This window comes from Gopherus flavomarginatus, chromosome 4 (assembly GCF_025201925.1).
Source record: "Gopherus flavomarginatus isolate rGopFla2 chromosome 4, rGopFla2.mat.asm, whole genome shotgun sequence".
NCBI lineage: Eukaryota > Metazoa > Chordata > Testudines > Testudinidae > Gopherus > Gopherus flavomarginatus.
Window position 1 is genome coordinate 181,250,209 of NC_066620.1, and position 21,697 is coordinate 181,271,905.

The 21,697-nt window shown below is 41.3% G+C and overlaps 1 protein-coding gene across 23 annotated transcripts in view; it reads right to left on the reverse strand.

The window, feature by feature from the left end:
- Positions 1–21,697, reverse strand: part of MYT1L (myelin transcription factor 1 like) — a 525,010-nt gene that overhangs the window by 141,907 nt on the left and 361,406 nt on the right. For all 23 annotated transcript variants that reach the window (XR_007774015.1, XM_050950633.1, XM_050950632.1 and 20 more), the window contains 2 exons: positions 9,998–10,081; positions 7,897–8,118 (listed from right to left, as the gene is read on the reverse strand). Coding sequence is in view for 22 of the 23 variants with exons in the window: in XM_050950633.1 (XP_050806590.1) it covers positions 7,897–8,118; positions 9,998–10,081 (306 nt within the window). In the remaining variant the exon portion in view is untranslated. The remainder of the gene's footprint in view (positions 1–7,896; positions 8,119–9,997; positions 10,082–21,697) is intronic.

Genomic DNA, 21,697 nt, shown 5'->3' on the forward strand with positions numbered 1-21,697 from the left:
AGGGAAGAATTTTGTTTTCTTTGGGCTTTTGTTGTGTATTTGACTGGTGAGCCTATGCCCTGAGAAGTAGTTTAGCTTGCCAAGGGAGCAATTCATGGACAGATCCCAAGAGAACAGAATGTAAGGGACTTTTTAGTTGGTCACACATTATCCCAGGAAGTGGTGAAGGAAGTGGTTTTGGAGAAACAAATGCAGATAGTCTGAGGCTCAGCGGTAACAACTGATTCCAGTCCTGGAGCCTGAGGCCACAGCTCCCTGGTGGGAGGGAACCTGTATCATGGTGACTTGCACACTGGCTCATAGAGTTGTAGACTCTAAGGTCAAAAGGGATTATTATCATGATCATCTAGTCTGATCTCCTGTACATTGCAGGCCACAATACCTCACCCATCCATTCCTGGAATAGACCCCTAACTTCTGGCTGAGTTACTGAGGTCCTCAAATCCAGGTTTAAAGATTTCACGCTACAGAGAATCCACCATTTACACTAGTTTAAACATACAAGTGACCTGTGCCTCATGCTGCAGAGGAATGCGAAACCCCCACAATCTAAATATGGTGATCAGTTAGACCCTGAGTATGTGAGCAAGACCCATCGGCCAGACACCTGGAAAAGAATCCTCTGTAAAAACTCAGAGCTCTCCCCATCTAGTGTCCCATAACCGGATGTTGGAGATATTTGCTGCTGGAAGTCACAGATTGGCTACATGGCATTATTGGCAGTCTCATCATACCATCCCCTCCATAAACTTATCAAGCTCAGTCTAGAAGCCAGTCAGATTTTCTTCCCCCATTGCTCCACTAGGAAGGCTGTTCCAGAACTTCACTTCTCTGGTGGTTGAAAACCTTCGCTTAATTTCAAGCCTAAAGCTGTTGATGGCCAATTTATATCCATTTGTTCTTGGGTCCACCATGGCGCTCAACTTAAATAACTCCTCTCCCTCCCTGGTATGTATCCCTCTGATGAATTTATATAGAGCAATTCTATCTCCCCTCAGACGTCTTTTATTCGGCTCAACAAGCCAAGCTCTTTGCATCTCCTCTCATAAGGTACATTTCCATTCCTCAAATCATCCTAGCAGCCCTTCTCTGCACCTGTTCCAGTTTGAATCCATCTTTCTTAAACATGGGAGAAAAGAATCGCACACAGTATTGCAGATGAGGTTTCACCAGTGCCTTTTATAATGATACTAACACTTCCCAGTCTCTACCAGAAATACCTAGCCTGATGCATCCTAGGATTGCATTAGCCTTTTTCACGGCTGTATCACATTGGCAGCTCATAGTCATCCTGTGATCAACCAATAAACCAAGGTTTATCTCTTCCTCTGACACTTCCAACTGATATGGCCCCAGTTTATAGGAAAATTCTTGTTGTTAGTCCCTGGGATTGCTAGGGTTCAGAGTTCATGTGGCATTATAATGAATGGGGTAGTTCACACTTTTCTTTGCCCTACTATTTCCCTTTATCTCTCTGAGGAGCCAGACAAATGAGACAACACTGTATTCACTCAAAATCAGATTACCTCTGTCCCCATAAGGTCTAGACATTTAATTTAAAAAAAAAAGCCTAAATTCTGCAGGAAATAATGGGGCCAACAGAAAAGTCCCGATCCCTGGCCCAGCTCTGATTTTAACTGCCCTATGTCTGTATCTTGTTGAAATGTTTACAATCATATAATGAACTGAGTTGGGAATCTTGGATGCAGGCAGACCCCCCTCTTTGATGGTAAACACTCCACTTACTTCTGCCTGCACTACAGATGTGATTCACCTCCCCAAATGGGGATTACTAGCTGCTGCTCTAAGTTGGAAACAATCAGGGGAAGGCAGGTCACTCTGGAAGGTTAGCCCCGGTACAGGGAAGAATTAGCATAATACCACTAGTGTGCTAAAGTGCAGAGGGTGGGCCAAGGGCAGAAATAAAATTATCAGGAATAATGAAGCTGAGAAACTACTATGGAAATGGAAGGAGTTATTGGTTGCCAGAAGAAGAAAGAAAGGGAGAAAGCGAGGAGGAGGATGGAGTGAGGCAGGACTTCTGCCAGATTAAGGAGAGAGTATAGGAATTTACTTGCCTCCACTCCTTCAGGAGACAGAACAAAACATGAATAAAACTTGCTTCAGTGCTCAAACAATTTAAGCAGAATTTACCCTCAATGCCTCAAAAATCACGACTTTTCTAAAAACAACCCCAACCAATAGAAATATTTTACCAGATTATTTAGTGATTTCAACAGAATAATACATATCAGCTCACATGAGATATATGGCCTTTATAATTCACTTCTCAATGATAGGTCTTCCAATACAAGTGGGATTAGTGTATAATCCTGTTTTAGCTCATTTTAATGCTCTAGAGCCTTGTAAACCCTATGTTGGCTCTTACATAGACATACATAGCTCAGGTTTGTTCATTGTAGTAAAGAACATCACAGTTTCTGTACAGTGCAAAGCAATCAAGGTTACCTTGGTTGCGGTTGCCATTATTCTCACATACATAAGAACCATCATGGGCAGGCGGTGCATTTGAGCATGTGGTGAAAGCAACTGACAGCCCTCAGGGACAGTGGATGCAAGAGTGGCGCACTGGAGGAACAAAGGGAAACAGAGAGGTACGTAAATGTTCAGGGACACAGTAGAGATGTCCTATCTCCTGTCCGACTGTCCCTGGGCTGTTAAGGAAGATGAAAGTCTCAAGACAGGAAAGCATCAATCTGGAGCAGAGGGAAACGATCCCATAGTCCGAACCCACCTTCCAGAGGATGGCATGGTATCCACTTGCACTGACGATACACTTCCGGGGGCAATTATTAAGAAGAGACAGGTAATAATAGTAGGGGATTTGATGATTAGAAATATAGATAGTTGGGTTTGTGATAACTGGGAGAGCTTCATAGTGAATTGCCTGCCGAGTAGGAAAGCAGCAGATCTCTTGAGACATGTAAATAGCCTTCTATGTAGTGCTGAGGAGAAGCCAGTGGAGCTGAGGAGAAGTCAGTGGTGCTGGTACCAGTGACATAGGGAAAGGGAGGAGAGAGGTCCTGGAGGCCAAATGTGGGTTGCTACGTAAGAGACTGAAGTCCAGGACCTCTATGGTAGCATTCCTACAACTACCATAAAGTGGGTATATAATTGGTTGAAAAACCATTCCCAGAGAGTAGTTATCAGTGGTTCACAGTCAAGCTGGAAGGGCATATCAAATGGGTATTTCAGGGATCAGTTCTGGGTCTGGTTCTGTTCAATATCTTCATCAATGATTTAGATAATGGCATAAAGAGTACACTTACAAAATTTGCAGACAATATCAAGATGAGAGGAATTGCAAGTGCTTTGGAGGATAGGATTAAAATTCAAAATGATTTGGACAAACTGGAGAAATGGTCTAAAATAAATAGGATGAAATTCAGTAAGGACAAATGCAAAGTACTCCACTTAGAAATGAACAGTCAGTTGCACACATACAAAATGGGAAATGACTGCCTAGGAAGGAGCAACTGAATATTGACAACATATACAAGTGCATCTGTACAAATGTTAGAAGTCTAATGCTAAAATAGGTGAACTAGAGGGCTTGGTATTAAATGAGGATATTGATATAAGAGGCATCACAGAAACATGGTGGAATGAGAATAATCATTGGGATATGGTAATACCAGGGTATACACTATATATGAACGATAGAGTAGGTTGCGCTGGTGGGGAAGTGGCACTATATGTGAAAGACTCAAATAACGTAAAAATCTTACATGAAACAAATTGTACCATGGAACCTCTATGAATAGAAATTCTATGTTTAAATAAGAAGAGTATAGCAGTAAGAATACATTCCTGACCACCTGACCGGGGTGGTGACAGTGTCTGTTAAATTCCAAAGAAATTAAGAGAGGTTACAAAAGCAGAAAGCACAATAATACTAGGTTTCAGAATAGCAGCCGTGTTAGTCTGTATCCGCAAAAAGAACAGGAGTACTTGTGGCACCTTAGAGACTAACAAATTTATTTCAGCATAAGCTTTCGTGGGCTACAGCCCACTTCATCAGATGCATAGAATGGAACACACAGACAGGAGATAATTATACATACAGAGAACATGAAAAGGCGGAAGTATGCATACCAACTGGAAGAATCTAATCAATTGAGATGAGCTATAATGCTGGGTGATTTCAGCAATCCCCTTATTAACTGGGTACATGTCACCTCAGGACGCGATGTAGAGATAACATATTCAGACACTGAAAATGACTGCTTCATGGAGCAGCTAGTCCTGGAACCCACAGACGCAATTCTTGATTTAGTCCTAAGTGAAGCATAGGATCTGGTCCATGATGTAACGATAGCTGAACTGCTTGGTAATAGTGACCATAATGTAATTCAATTTCACATCCTTGTAGGTCAAACACCAGAAAAACCCTCCCCAGTAACATTTAACTTTAAAAAAGGGCCCTATACAAGAACGAGGATGCTTGTTAGAGGGAAATTAAAAGGAGCTGTCACAAGGGTTAAATGCCTGTAAGCAGCATGGAAACTATTTAAAAATATCGTAATAGAGGCTCAGACTAAATGCATACCCCAAATCAGAAGACAATAAGATGACCAAAAGAATAACCATGGCTAAACAGCGTGCAATAGAGCTTGTTAGAGGCAAAAAGGCATACTTTAAAATTTGGAAGTCAAAACCTAGTGAGGATAATAGGAAGGTGCACACACACTGGCGGGATAAGGGTAAAAGTATAATAAGGCAGACCAAGAAAGAATTTGAGAAGCAACTTGCTAAAGATGCAAAAACTAACAGTAAGATATTCTGAAAGTAAATTAACGGTTGGAACCCTGTCAAATAGGAAGTGGGGCCAGTAGGTGACCAAGGTGTTAAAGGAGCACCTATGGAAGATAAAGCAACTGCAGAGAAGCTAAATGAATTCTTTGCATCGGACTTCACTGCAGGGGATGTGGGGGAGATAGCCTCATCAGAGCTTTCCTTCTAAGTACGGTCCCACATTGATGTATCAGTGGAAGATGTTACAGAACAAACTGATAAATTAAACAGTAATAAGTCACCAGGACCAGATGATATTTACCCAGGAGTACTAAAGGAACTGCAATAAGAAATTGCAGAACTACTAATGGTAATATGTATCCTATCACTCAAACAAACCTCTGTACCAGATGATACAGTGGTCAGACAGCTTTTTCAAACCAAAGTAATGTTTAATCTGAATAGCAGGAACAAAGCATAACACAAGAGACAAAGGCCCATAGCAATCTATATGCATATCTGTTTCACCCAAAGCTTACCATCTCCTAGAAGCTTTGGCAGACTCAGTTGCTTCAGACCCATGCCACAGGACCTGTCTATTTGTCTGTGCCAGTCTGCTCCTCATGAGCTGCCCTGAACAACTGCCTTGCCCTCTTTTAGAGAGTCACCTTTTAACCATTTCAGTTCTTTTGATCTGTCTGTTCTCAGCCTTAGCAAAACAGCTGTGTAACTTTGCCAGGGTCTGCAAATAGCATCTTCACAGCTAATAACTCAGATATTCGTTCCTTAACCTCCTGACTTATTTACCAAGGTATCTTATTTGGACTCGTTGTTAACTTCTTGCTAGTTTTCTGATAGCTCTGCTATTAATTAACCCTACCTGTATTTATGGTCTATATTCTAAATTAGTCAGACAATAAACATTTCCCAGGACCCTGTCACATTCAGGTTTCATAAATTAATACAGATCAGTCCCTTGTCCTTCACAGAGAGAAAACAGTGGATGATGACCACTGCTCCTTCCCAGTGAATAAGATGGAGAATATCTTATTGCCCTTATATAAATCCATGATATGCCCACATCTTGAATACTGCATACAGATGTGGTCTCCTCATGTCAGAGAAGATATACTGGTACTAGAAAAGGTTCAGAGAAAGGCAACTAAAATAATTAAGGGGTTGAAACAGGTCCCATATGAGGAGAGATTAAAGAGGCTAGGACTTTTCAGCTTGGAAAAGAAGAGACTAAGAGGGGATAGGATAGATGTATATAAAATCACGAGTGGTGCGGAGAAAGTGAATAAGGAAAAGTTATTTACTTGTTCCCATAATATAAGAATTAGGGGCCACCAAATGAAATTAATGGACAGCAGGTTTAAAGCAAATAAAAGGAAGTTCTTCTTCACACAGCACACAGTCAACCTGTGGAACTCCTTGCCTGAGGAGGTTGTGAAGGCTAGGACTATAACAGGGTTTAAAAGAGAACTAGATAAATTCATGGAGGTTAAGTCCATTAATGGCTATTAGCCAGGATGGGTAAGGCATGGTGTTCCTAGCCTCTGTTTGTCAGAGGGTGGAGATGGATGGCAGGAGAGAGATCACTTGATCATTACCTGTTAGGGTCACTCCCTCTGGGACACCTGGCATTGGCCACTGTCGGTAGACAGGATACTGGGCTGGATGGACCTTTGGTCTGATCCAGTATGGCCATTCTTATGTTCTTACGTTGAAGCCACACAGTTCACAGATCAACCAGTCGTTCCCCAGCTGTTCCGTCAGTTTGCCCAGTACTACTGTGATGAATCCCCCATTGCACTTCTACATCATGTGGAGCCTTCTGTGACAGGACAGGAAGATGCTGGATTTCATTCCACGAGCCAAGCTCTGCCTGACTTATGCCCCATGGGACGCCACTGTTCTCAATGACATTACAGGGTGTATTATTCAGGGCTAATTATTTTCCCTCTGTGTTTAGCAATATTTTATAATGGGCATGAGCATTATCTCACAAGACTAATGTCAGGTAAGCACATATTTTTCAAATATCTTCCTTTCCAAAGAGGAAAATATATATAATTTGCTCAACTCTGATAGACTGTAAACAGATTAGATAACCTCCTCCCTCTTAAAGAGATTTTTACACATACATGTTTCAAATGGGTGAATTCTGATTTAATGTATTTAGAACAAGACAGTCACAATGAAATTGAGGTGCTGAACACACAAAAGGGAAAGGACCCAAGGGCCCTTAAAATAGCATCTTTGCATGCACCTCTCTTACAATGTACTAGAGTAGCTAAGCTGCTCCTGAGTCCAGGTCGCTCTCAAGATAGTCCACACGAATCCACAGTGCTGACATTGTCAGAGTGGAATGCCGTTTAAAATTAAGCTCTGTAGTAAAATCCTTTCACACCAGATTTGTGGGCTCTAGGGTCTCTGCCAACTTGTTCAAGAATCAAATTGTAAAAACACACCACAGTGACCTATTTACATTTTGCTAAACAAAAGTTTACTTTATATGCCCTCACTGGTCTGGGACTGCACCCCAGAATGTCACAACAGCACCTCCATGAGGCAGGTAAACATACTATTTCACAGATGGATAAATGGAAACACAGAGAGGGTAAGGCCAATCTTTTGTTAGGCATCTCAGTCCATATACAGACACCTATATAAGTACTCTGATATTACAAAGGTGCTGAGCATTTGTCTCTTCCTAAAGTCAGTGGGAGCTGCAGATGCTCAACCCCTCTGCAAATCAGGCTGCTTATACAGATGAATTTAGGTGCCTAACTTTGGGCACCCACGTTTGCAAAGGTAGGCCTAAGTAACTAAATAACAAATCACACAGCAAGGCAGTGGCAGATTTGGAGTTTTTATAATTTAACATTTATTTTTGGAAGTTCCTTCAAGACACAAAAGGAATCATGATCTCCTCCTGAAAGACCTCATAGCTAAAAACAGAACTGAGGAATCTCGAATCCCTGTTTAAGTCACTAGAAAGATGGCTTCCCACACAGTAAAAAAAAGACAAAATGAAATTAAAAGAGAAACACCCATGGCAAGAGGTTGTACTGCAAATCAGGGTTATCTAACTTAAGGAGTACTTTTGAGGGGAAAATATAAACTGTAGTTACTCACCTACGATGAGTAAGAAAACTACCACTGACATGTCCCGAGCCATCACATCCTGGAGTTGGACATGACATACCTTCCGTCTTCACTGACTTCCAAGAGAACTGCGAGCCATTTAAGTACCCATCCTTTTGCCTTTTGGCAGCTAGAGGGCACCCTGATGCACTGCGATGGGATGCATACTTTCCAGTTATATGACCCTGACCATCACAACCAGGAACTGGACATCTGGATAGCAGATAGATGAGATAAACTTTATTGTCTTGCCATCAAATACCTGGTAGCCTCTACAACAAAGTCAAAATAAACCTGACATGAAAAGAAAAGAACAATCATGCTCTATGGACTTCAAAAAAATCACCAAAGATACCCCAATGGAATAGTCAAACATGTGAAGCTAGAAGAACTTTGTTAATCAGAAAAAGATTTGCTGTTCTCAGGCTGATAAAAAAATAACCATTCTAATCAATGGCAAAGTCCCAGCTTTCCACTTACACTGCATATTGGAGAGAAAATAGCAGGGTACATGTCTGAAATGAAGGTGTCTATTATGGTAAATAGCACATTGGGATCAAAGTGATAGTTACTGAGCTTCAGTGACTGAATAATGAAATTTCAAAACTCTAAATTTTTACAATCCTACTTAGCATAGTTCTGTGTGCATTTTAAGAACGTGCATGAAATTTAAAGGTGACTTACTATAAAATTATGGTAATGTTATAAACACTTAGATATCAGTCAAACCTTTGCCATAGTTAGTACTTCAAAGGGACATTGTCAGATTAAAAATCATGGGCCAAAGCTTCAGAGATTATAAGCACCCACAGATCCTATGGAGGCAGATCGTGAAACGTGGTAAGCGCTCTCACCACTCACTGGTTATTAAATCTCACAGGATTGGGCCCAGAGATACCAATGGAAAGAAGTTTTGGGTGCTCATCAGGTGCTCACTGTTGCTCAAGATCTCCCCCTATATATATCTGGCCCCATTTATTTTTAAGAAACAAATGTTGTTACCTGTGCTAGTAGGTTTAGTTTAGAGTATTAAACATTGAATGTACGTTTTGGCATGTTGGTGCTTGATTAAATTTTACAATTTGTGTAGCTTGGACAGTCAGAGTAGTCAGTTTCATTGTCTGGTTATCCTACACTAAACCAATGCTGCAATGTTTGGGATCTGATCCTGAAATGTGCTGAGCAGCCTCCATACTGACTGATGTCAATGGGAGCAGAGGTCATTCCACATCTCCCAAGGAGAAACGCGGGACTATAACAATGTTTAAAAGGGAACTGGATAAATTCATGATGGCTAAGTCCATAAATGGCTATTAGCCAGGAAGGGTAAAGAATGGTGTCCCTAGCCTCTGTTCATCAGGAGATGGAGATGGATGGCAGGAGAGAGATCACTTGATCATTGCCTGTTAGCTTCACTCCCTCCGGGGCACCTGGTATTGGCCACTGTTGGTAGACAGATGCTGGGCTGGATGGACCTTTGGTCTGACCCACTACGGCCGTTCTTATGTTCTTATGTTCTTATTAAAATTTTCGAACTTGGGTGCCTAAAATTAGGCACTTGCTTCCATTTGTAGGCACCCAAATCACTGGCCTCATTTTCAGAGGTGATTGTTCACAACTCCCGTTGACTTCTGAATCCCTTTAAATACTTTGCGCATCAGATGTAGCTAGTCCATAGTGTTTATTCACTGTGTTAACAGAACAAGGCTATGAAGGGCTTGAAGTTTTATTATTTTTTATTTTCACTTTAAAAAATACAGTTTTTCAAACTTTCCAAATACAAGGGATCAGGTCCTCAGCTGGGTAAATAAGCACGGCTCTTGACCTGAAGTCAAGTCACTGAAGTCAATGGATTTATATCAGTGGAAGATTCAGTCTTTACTAGTCAGAGATGAATTAAATTTTTTTAAGCAAACCACATACAACTGTTCCATTGATTTAAAAACAACTAACTGTGCTCTGTAGTTCAGTATATGCTTGTTCTTGAATTACTATGACAAATATGATAAAGTTCATATTTTTAAAAATCATGCTGTAGATATACCTGATCTTATAATACACACAAAGGTTATTTGACTAGATTTGTACTTACCTAATTGGCTCTTGGTCTTCTTTGTCTTCCTTGCTTTGTGCTATCCTGATTCCACTTTTCTTTGCTCTTGGACAACCTGAGAGACTGAGTGAAAGAACAAGTTTTTAAAAGCAATTCCTCATTTCTGACTATAAGGGCTCTACAAAGGGACATTCTTTGCACATGAAATACTACAGGCTAGATAATACCGTCTTGTTTTCAACAGTTATAGCTCTGATGATTTAAAGAATAAAGACAGCTGGCAATAAAAAACCACAAGGGGGAGCCAAGTATCTAAGATTCTGACTGAAGGCTGGGACTGGGAATACTTTGCACACCACACACACAGCCCCTAAGGAGAGAGAAAGCAGCTTTGCAAATCTCTGTCTAATGATCCCTCCAGCTGACTCAGCAGAAGCAGTGATAGGCTTCAGAAGGAGTGGGATCCAGTGTTCTATGGACAAAAAGATAGCATGTTCTGTGCGAGCTTGAGATGGAAATAAGAATAAGGAGTAAAAGCAGAAAAGATCTCTATCTTTTAAGGGTGGAGTGGGGGAGTTAGAAGATCTTTTAGGGGATATATTAAGACAGTTAAATTTTCTAACATTTTCCTGCAAAACATGCATTCAGGAATTTGTTAAAGAATCATGGATAATAATATTTCACAGACTACAAAGTTGTGCAATGACTTCCTGGAAAAATATAAGTAATGTAAGCAAGGGAAAATCTAATAAAGCTAACTAGCAAGCTAGGTAAAAGTACTTTTTGTATTAGGCACTGAAAACGTATTCAGCACTATACAAGATGCAAAGAAATATACCTTGTATCCAAAGACCTTCCAGTCTGAGTTCTTCTTTACTACATAAAGTATAGTTTATATAAACTCTTTTGCAAGCTTTTCAGCAACTGAGTAAGTTTGCAAAAATTGGGCACATTGGGCTAACCAGTCAGAGTTGAAGGAAAGTTACTTTTACCAGTTGCTACGTGTGTCTGTGACACAAATGTGTACATCTGAAAAAAACAATGCTTAATCTTTAACTCAAACATTATTTTCACCTTCACATATGGATTTGGAAGCTGGAAATCCATCAAAGGTATAGATAGATGTCTAATTGCCTTCAAAAGCAAGTGCCCCAGGAAAACACTAGGTATTAAATGATATGAACTTATAACAAATGCCAGGATTTGTAAGAAAGTTCAACAACTCTTTATCTCCAGAAAAGAAGATGGAAATATCTGGGACATATGTTAAGAATGAAATCAGAGTGTCTGCCATGGCAGGCATGCCATTGTGCAGGTGGAGGAACATGTAAGAAGGGCTGACCTCAAGAATCCCTCCATCAAACAGTATTTAGGGAGGCAAAATTTATGGGAATAAACAACATATAAGATATACAAAGACTGGCCCAGGGTAGAAAGGGACAACAGAACCTTGTTTGTGCCCTAAGTGACACTTGATGGCAAGGGAGGACTCAGATGGCTTTTTTTACTGTTGGCCTCACATATTCTGCATCCATTTTTACCAACTACCAAAAATTTCTTGGATACCCAGTTTTCCAGGGGATCTTCAAAGATTGGTATGGGCACTCATCAGGCATCCATTTCTTGCTGACAACTGACATAATTACTACAAGCATCGCAACACACATACACCCAGACACCTGCCCGTGGTAATTAGGACTAGAACATTGGCCCTTCAGCTGCAAGGACAGAGGCCTCTAGCATGAGTTGAAGGAAATCTACCTTGTCTAACACTAGTAGTAGGTCCCTTATTCACACTGTGGGGCAGCCACTAGAGTTCAACACAGTTGTACATAAAATCAGTACATTACCTATATTTAGTAACTCATCCAATCAGCTGTTAGCTGCTTGTTCTTTATGTGGAAATCATCACACTCTCTCTAAACTTCTGTTACAGGTGATTCTTTTAAATCCTTTTCTATACATGAAATCTCTTCTGGAATAGATTGCCTAGGGAAGTTGTGGAATCTCCATCTCTGGAGATATTTAAGAGTAGGTTAGATAAATGTCTATTAGGGATGGTCTAGACAGTATTTGGTCCTGCCATGAGGGCAGGGGACTGGACTCGATGACCTCTCGAGGTCCCTTCCAGTCCTAGAGTCTATGAGTCTATGAGTCCTGCTGCCCCCTGGGATTCCTCACCTTTTGTCTTCTCTGACACAGTTCTCCATCACTGTCAACAATCTCACTATGTTCTCTGTCCCACAGATATAATGCAGCAACTAGTGACACTACAACACTAACATATATGAATTATTTAGACAGATATTTAGGAGATCATTTTAACAAGGTTAGGGCATGTTTAAACATTTATCTAGCTTGCTGTTCTTTAAATTATTCCTATATAATACTAATCCTATCTCTTAAATAGCACTTTTCATGAGTAGATCTCAAAGTTTAGACATCTTGCTCCGATGGTGAAAACGCAACATTATCTCATTATCTGTCTGTTGGTGGGTAGCGTGTCGCTTAAAATTAGAGCTGGTTGGGAATTTTCCATCAAGATCTTTTCAGAGAAAATGTGGTTTGCCATAGGAACCTGTTGATTTTGTTGACTTTTTTGGGGAAATTCCTCTTGGGAATATCAAATTAAAAAAAAAATTGGGGGTCGGGTCAACCCAAATTGAAAATTTTGGACTTGTCGAACAAAATCAAAATGGTTCAGTTCTACATTAATATGGGTCTGTCTGAGCAACAAGAAGACAGAAAAAGAATTGGTCACAAGGAGTTAAAGGGGTAGGTAAGGAAGGTATGGATATTACTATAAAGATAGTGCCATCTACAAGTCGAAGCACAAAGGGGGCATACGAATGTTTAGAATATCTGGCATGTAATTACTCTGCAATGCCAGCTGCAAGAGTGCCATGCAAACGCCTGTTCTCATCGTAAATAAGAAGTAGGCAGTAAATAAACTTGTTTGTCTTAGCAATTAGCTGAACAAGAAGTAGACTGTGTGGACTTGTAGGTTTTAAAGTTTTACATTGTTTTGTATTTGAGTGCAGCTATCAGAGAAAATAATAATCCTACATTTGTAAATTGCACTTTCACAATAACGAGATTGCACTACAGTACTTGTATGAGGTGAATTGAAAAATATTATTCTGGTTTTTAGGGTGCAAATATTTGTAATGAAAAACAGTAATCTAAAGTGAGCACTGTACACTTTGTATCATGTGTTTTAATTGAAATCAATATATTTGAAAATACAGAAAAACATCCAAAAATATTTATAATACATTTAAATTGGTATTCTATTGTTGTTTAACAGTGCAATTAAAACTGCAATTAATTGTGACTATTGTTTTTAATTAAGTTCATTTGTTTTGCATTAATCGCTTGAATTAACTGTGATTTACAGCCCTAATTTTTTTGCATCAGTCTTCACTGCCAAGAATGTGGAGAAATACAACCTTTGTGTGATGAATTGGGAGAATCTGAATTCTGTGTGAGATTATGAGCCCTCTGTATGTATCTGTACCAAGCTGCAAACTCCATTTTGAACATGCATTACATTAGCTTGTCTGTTGTCTGCTTGCTTCCACATTGGACTGGAATTCCAACAGTGGGTGGCGAAAGGTTAACAAAACACTTAAGTGCCTGACAACTGAAATGTAATTACTCCACATAAAAAAACAGACTCCAAAGGAGAATTGGTTTAGCAGGAGAGAGATCACCTAGCAACAAAGTCATCTGGTAGGACTTTGTGGTCACCTGTTAAGGCTGACCTGAGAATCACCTGGTAGAGGAGACAGGAAGGTTATAAAAATCAGAAGCTGCTATTTTTGCTCTATTTTCAACCATTTGTCACCAGTTTGAGATGAGGGAGGCTGTTACAGGAGCCAGAAGAGGGAGGATCCTGCCTATCTGAACAAAAATGGTTCCTGAAGATTCCCAAGGGAAGGATGAGCTCCCTGCCATCTCAAAAATGATACTGTGAACTAAAGGAGGTTTACAGAAGAGTGACAAAAATGCTCACTGGCCTGGAAACACATTCCTCTGAAGAGGGATTTACTTTAGAAAGAAGACAAGTAAAAGGGAACATGAAAATAGTATACAAAATACTGAATGATCTAAAGATGGTAGATTGGGAATTTCTGTTCTCCCTGTCTCATAACACAAGAAGTAGAGGACATACAATTAAATTAAAAGGTGAGAAATTCAAAACCGATACAAGGAAATACTTTTTCACACATGTGATTAAACTGTGGAACTCATTGCCACTGGTATTAGTTGAGGCCAAGAATTTAACAAGATTAAAAAAAGAGACTAGATATTTATATTGATATCACGAATATTCAGCACTTTCATAATTAATGACAACAAAAGTACTGTATGTGATATTAAACTTCTTGCTTCAGGGCTTAGCCAACCTCCAACCATTAGAGGGCAAGATGAACTAATGGGAAGGCAGATTATCCAACATCTGCTACTGTGGGGTTCTTACACCTTTCTCTGCAGCATCTGGTGCTGGCTACTGTCAGAAACAGGGCACAGGATTAGACAGATGATGGGTCTGAGTGTATTTGCGTAGGCACGCCTACCCTATCCCAGACTGCCGAGCTGTGGGACTGCTTGGTGACAAATGACTCACCCTCACTTGGGTGGTACTTGCTAGACAAGGGACATGGGTTCCAAAACCCAGAGAATTGAGAGAGGCTGGGGACAGGTATTTGTGCTTGGTGGTGCAGTCTCCTTGTGGAGCCAGAAGCACCAGTTCCACCCCCTCCTCTCTCCACTGTGGAATGTTAGAGTTGATTTTTTTTATTCCCTTAAGAATCTAGATACAGGTTACTGAGCTGAGCTCACTTTGGGCTAATGGTGCACTAGTACTGCGGCTCCCCTACTATGAGCTGGAATCACTAAGAGCTGAAAATCACTAAAGAGCTGAAATTACTGAGCTGAGAGCACTGAGTACTGTGCTAACTAGTGGGGAGCCCAAAGCTATACTGTGGAACAGAGCCACTGGCGGAGTGGAGCAGTTTGTGGGGACGGCTGGAGCGGATCACGGGACAGCTGGTGGAGCAGAGCGGCTGGCAGAGCGGAGTAGCTGTGAGACGGGTGGAGCGGCCCACAGAGCGAGCAGAGCCGAGCAGTTTGCAGGGACAACTGGAGCAGCCCACAGTACAGCTGGTGGAGCAGAGCAGCTGGTGGAGCGAAGCAGTTTGTAAGGACGGCTGGAGGAGCAGAGTGGAGCGGCTGGTAAAGCGGAGCAGTTTGTGGAGAAGGTGGGAGCAGAACCCACGGAGAGGCAGGGCAGTTGGCCCCGGACCACGTAAGGTGCCCCTTTCTACCCAGGCTGGAGGGGGGGCCTCTGCAGATAGACTCTCGAACTTTGGGGCTGCACTGACCCAGGACAGAGACTTTTGGGATTGTGGGACTTTTGGGACTGTGGGTGATTTGGGGGTTGCTGGACTCAAGAGCCCAGGAAAGAGGACACAGCCCAATTTCCTGGGGTGGGTCTTTGCTCACGGTTTGGTCTATGAACTCTAGTTGAGGTGTTTTTCCCAATTTAGTGTTTGTTGTTTATCTCATGTATTAAACCTTTTCTGCTACACCAAGACTCTGTGCTTGCGAGAGGGGAAGCATTGCCTCTTTGAGGCGCCTAGGGGTGTGTGTAAGATTTTCCCAGGTCACTGGGTGGGGGCTCGAGCTGGTTTGGCATTGGGTTATTGAAACGGAACCCCTGGATACCGAACCTGGCCCTTGTTGCTGCCAACTCAGAGGGGCAGAAGGGTTACCTTTTGGGGGCTCGTCCGGGATGTCCTAGGTCAGTACCTCTCGCAAGCACATTTTGAGTGATCCATTGAATTGGGGTAGAAGGGTTACAGGAAATTCCTGAGTTTCCCGTGGAATGGAAATTCTATTGTCAATTAGATATCCTTAAAAGGTTATGGGTAAAATCCTGGCTCCATTGAAGTCACTGGGAGTTCTGCTACTGTCTTCAATGGAGCCAGAATTTTCTAAAAATAAAGAAAAATTACTGACAAAATCTGACAAAATCTGATTTTTTTTGTAAAAATTTGCAGTTAGTTAAAAAGCTACTTTCCAGTCCCTTCCCTGCCCTCCCCCACATATAGTTCAACACGAATTTTTCTGCTAGCTTTAACAGCAGGTTTCAAGAATGTCATTATAATTCTCATCAATTCCAGATGCCAATGAAGGGCCAAATTCTGCTCTTTGGTGTAAAGCTAGAGTTACTCCACTGACCTGAGTGGAGTAATTCTGTCTTTAGTACTATTCTAGCTGAGAGCAGAATTTTGCCAGAAGTTCGGGTTTAGTTCAGTTTGTTTTTTTCAGAATTATCTAGGTTGCCGGTTAAATGGTGTTATTATTTACTATGCATTCTGCAGTAGTACCTATGCTAAGGTGATCCGATTTTGCTGAGCACTATACAAACACATGTCAAGTTCTTCCTACTTCTTGGCTTCTGTTTGCTGAAGAGAGATTACTATTTTCCTTTCCAAGAAAAGTTCTGAATGTTCCAACTTGTGTGGAAGAAGTAACCCATTAATGATACTGAGGCTGATTATGTGTGTGACAAATCCTGTCTCTTGTTGTATCTGAAACCTAGACTGTTAGAAGAATTGCCTAGGAAAGCAAAGTACTTTATACTAGATTTATAGTTGGGTGGGTTTGCGAAATTTTTGTGTAGCTTTCATCACACAATCAGAATGAACCATTTAGGCCTTGATTCATGATTCAATGCCTTTTTTTGGCACTATGATATATGAGCAAATTTGAAGACCTTTCAGGTTCTTTAATACCTTTTAAATACATAATTCTGGGTTTATGATTTATTTATTTTTCCTTTGAGAGGAGATTCATTAAGAAAACGTGACAAATATGAGCCTTTGTTTTAATTTTTTATCCTATTACAACCAAATGCTATTACAAAGTATACATATTTATTTCATTTTTTAATGTCAAACTAACACCTCATAAAATAAAACACAGGATGACAGGCCAAATTCAACCCTGACGTATGCAGGTGTAACTTCTACATTTTCAAGGGCACTGAATGGCTTCATTGACTAAAATGGAGTTGCACAGGGTTAAACCAGAGTTACATTTGTCTTCAAATTCAGGAATTTGTTATACAGCAGCTATCTGCAATACAAATGATACCCAGACCCGAAGAAGAGTTCTGTGTAACCTCAAAAGCTTGTCTCTCACCTAGAGAAGCTGGTCCACCAAAAGATTCTACTTCACCTACTTTGTTACCCAGACATTCTGGGCAGTCAGTTAAGACAGCAGTATGTCATTGAAATGTTCTTTACAAAAAGGGTTTTAAATCACTGTATCAAGTATAGTCTAAAGAGAAGTGTTACTTAATGAGATTTAAACAGGAGGAAAGTAGTGCTAATTTTCAAGGAGAGAATTAGAAATACTAGTTATAGACATACTGAAAGTCCATGATATATAACAATTCTTACAGGTTATCAGTTCATTAATTCTTTCATCAATATACTTTCACTAGGCAGTAGTATGGGTCTTGGGCATTCATATGCTGTGATCTCTGAAATGAAGCAACGATGGGCTAGCTTGGTATGTAGATGAGAAACCTCCAATGAAAAGCGAGATTGTTGTGGGAAACGGAGACTCAAAGGGTACGTCTATACTACCAGCTAGATCGGCAGGTAGTGTTCGATGTATTGGGGATCGATTTATCGCGTCTCGTCTAGATGTGATAAATCAATTCCCGAATCGATGCCCATACTCCATCTTGGCAGGCCTCGGTAAGCGGAGTCGACTCATCTCCATGAGGTCGGCCAGGTAAGTAGAACTAAGATACTTCGACTTCAGCTACGCAAATAGTGTAGCTGAAGTTGCATATCTCAGTTCAAACCCCCGCACTAGTGTAGCCCAAAAGTGTCTCCCTCTGAGTTCAGTGCCAGCCCTCCAACCTGGTGCTCAGGATATGGTGCTGGCAGTGCTTTCTTCCACAAGATGCAAAACCAAGGTCCTGGAGCCTAGTGGTCACTGAAGACCCCATGGTACTTTTCAAGAGTAGGTGTGTAAATCCTAACGACTGGACAAATTCCAGATCAAGTAATTACATTACAGTATATTTTTTTTGAGTCCTTTGGGTGCTGGGACTCTACAAAAACGAAGGAAAATATTGTCAAATGCACCTATCTAATCCAAATTAGGAAAACAGAACAGTCAGAAACACAAAGCACTGGATAAATCCCAGGAGCACTGTAAAGCACCTTTTTCCTTCCCTCCAGGTGCGCCATACAGTATTGGATTACCTCCCACACATAGCATAAAATTCCAGATTAATCCCAGGACTCTTGTAAATGTGTCCAATTGGAAACCAAATGTAAACACTGAAGAACTGTGTGTAAAGGAGAGATTTAAGTGAAGGTGGCTGTTGGAAGTGCAAGGAAAGGGCAGCAGTTTCAAGACCCAGATGCAGCAGGTATGAAGGCACTAAAATGGGGCCAGATTGGTCCAGGCTGAGTGGGATGCTGAATGCATAGCAGCTTGTCTGGTAAATGGATTGCATTTTATTTAGCCAGACCATTTGCCAGTTAACTCTCCTCTGCTTCTTCAAAGAGCTGATAGCTGCCTGCTGGTAGCAGAAAACTGGGATGGTTCTATCCCCAAACCAGAACAGTAGTGTCCCTTAAAAAAGTAGACCAGAATCTTTAACACCCCAGCCACGGCCCAGGACTTTGACTGTCTAGTCCTTGTTAAAGTGGGCAGGGAGGTGGTGGGCTATGGCCTCAGCCCTTCCTCTGCACTGTCCACCAGGGCTGGTTCAGTGCAGATAGGGGAACAGGCTGCCCCATCTCAGTGGATTACACAGCCTGCACATTCCTCTGCATGCCAGGGAGGTCAAGGTGGGACTATGCCACCTAGACAGCTCTATTCCTAGATTTATTACTGATGGGATGGTGTGTGGCCTTGTGCAAGTCACCATGTGTTTACCATGCTGCAAACAGAGTTGCCTAGACCAGCTAGGGCACAGGGACACGGCACTATTACAGGCCCACACCTGTACGCTTTTTTCTCACTTATGCAACTTCCTAAACAATATTCTTCGCTATTGGCGATGTTCAGTCAGGGCTTGAGGGCTGCTAACGACCTACATTCAGTAGAATTACAGTGATTTAATGAGGAAGGGTGAGTGGCGGTAGAACAGGCACAAAGGATGACTGCTGTTATAAAAATTGGGCCTACACATTTACCATTATTGTGATATTATTCAGCTGTGAAAAGTGAGTGAAAGTTTATAAAGTGTCACTATAACCTATAGCAATAAATGTTGATGGGAAAAGGTACTAAAGGGAGACAGAAAGATTGAATTAGTTAAAAAAAAAAAAAAGGGTCTACTGATATAACTCAAGGACCAGGTTGAGATCATGCTTGATATGTAAGAAAAGCGTGGAACAAGAAATCAGTGAACCAAAATCAGTGAATTGGAAAATAGGCTTAATTCAGGGGCAAAATAATGAGAAGATGGACTATTCCAGCCATCACTTCCTTATGGGGTCCTAAAAAAAAAAAAAAGACTTTGAGGAAAATGCCAACAGACTGTGATTCTGCCTGACTGAAACATGCGAGAAGGGTAATGAGTGAGCTTCACCATTATAGCTGCCACATCCACCATCTTCTGAGACCCCAAACCTTCTTCATCCTAATCCTGAATTATATCTTGACCAGACCAGGCCACAGACAGTAAGCAGGGCTGGCTCCAGGGGTTTTGCCTCCCCAAGCAGCAAAAACGAAAAAAGAAAAAAGCTGCGATCACGATCTGCAGCTCTACCGCTGCTTCAGTCTTCGGCAGCAATTCGGCGCTTGGTCATTCGCTCCAAGAGGGACAGAGGGACCTGCCGCCAAATTGCCGCCGAAGACCCGGACGTGCCGCCCCTCACCATTGGCCGCCCCAAGCAGCTACTTGCTGGGCTGGTGCCTGGAGCCGGCCCTGAGAGTAAGCTAGATGACATCGCCATATTCACCGGCTTTGGCTACATCCCAAATACCACCTTGGATGTGAGACGTTGTACTCCCCGTCTCCCCATGTGTCTTTTTCCTTCCCTACCTTATTTCTTCTTTTTCCTATCTCTCTCCTTTTTCATTCTGTCTAATAAATGTCTGGCTTAGCTGGCCACAACTACATATATTGCTCTTGGCCTGTGACCAGGGAGACAACTAAATGCAGTGCCACAGACAGCCCAATGCTGGTACAAGTTTACCAGGTCTTGGAGTGGCTGATAAGGCCATGTGCTGTGCCTGTGTTTTTCCAGCAGTGAGGTTGCAAGTGAGAGTCAACACCAAAGATAGACACTGCCCTTTCTATCTTTGCTGTTCTTTTCTTTCTCCTTTTGCGTGTTTGTCTTATTTTGTCTTAAAGGAAACAGGATTGGACTTTAACAACAATAACAACAGCTCTAGCCCATCGGAACTAACTTCTATTTCCTTCAAAAGGACAGTTGCCTCCATCTCTGATACCTCCTAAAAGACTGTTAAACAAAGGAGATTTTCCTTCTAAAAACTCTTTCCAGCTAAAGTGAAAGGGAACAAGGATGCTGTTAAAATGAAAGCCTTATTTAATACTTTACATTTCGGATGCTTTAGCTGTTTTTCATTCTCTTCTGTATCTTTAATTAAAGGTTAAAACAATTTTTATTTATGTGTTTGTGTAACCCACACACCTTCTGGGTGTGGTGTTCTGTCCCATCTAGTGGCACTGAGACCACTTTAAGAGACAGATAAAATGAGTCTGCTCTACAGACTGAGTTAACAGGCAGTTGCCTTTTAGCTCATGTGGTAAAGGCTCGTGCACTAAGCTCCAAAGGTCCCCAGTTTGATTCCGCCCGCCAACAACCACGGTCTCTCGGCATTACATCTGTACCAAGTAGGCTTAGGTTTCTATACCAGTGGCTCTCAGTCAGGGGTTCACGTACCCCTGGGGGTACTCAGAGGTCTTCTAGGGGGTACATCAACTTATCTATATATTTACCTACTTCTACAACAGAATACATAAAAAGCACTAGCGAAGTCAGTACAAACTAAAATTTCATACAGATAAAATGAAAAAGTAAGCAATTTTTGTGTAACAACATGCTCTGACATTTTTGTACTTTCATGTCTGATTTTGTAAGCAAGTGGTTTTTAAGTCTGGTGAAACTTGGAGTATGTAAGACAAATCAGACTCCTGAAACGGGCACAGTAGTCTGGAAAGGTTGAGAATCCCTGCTCTATACCAAACCGTGAATCTTGTATGGCACTGTTTAATGTTGGACACTGAATGGGTTGTATTAACACCTTTAACTATTTATTCCCTCTAAATTAATACAACAATGCACACGCTCTGCAGAGAATTGAGCTACACATCAGCTCACAATAGCCCATTGTGGAAAAGGGCTTGGTGGTGGGGTATGGCTACTGGATTCAAAATTATGCAAAGGCCACAAACACTCGAACAGAATTAACACAGGGATCTTAGTCCTTATTTCCAGGGCTGGATTAAAATCACAGAAGTGAGGCAGAGTTGCCTTGTGCCTTTTCTGTGGGTTGAGGTATATTCTCTTCCCCCACAACTTCTTCATAGTCCTGTTAATTTTATTTAATGTTATTAATTCTTTCCTTTTTTCTCCAACTGACTAGATGACTTCTGAGACTGGCCACAAGACAATAGCTCTCACTTGTACCATAATGCAAAAGAATCTTCAAATTGAATTAGCAGATTCA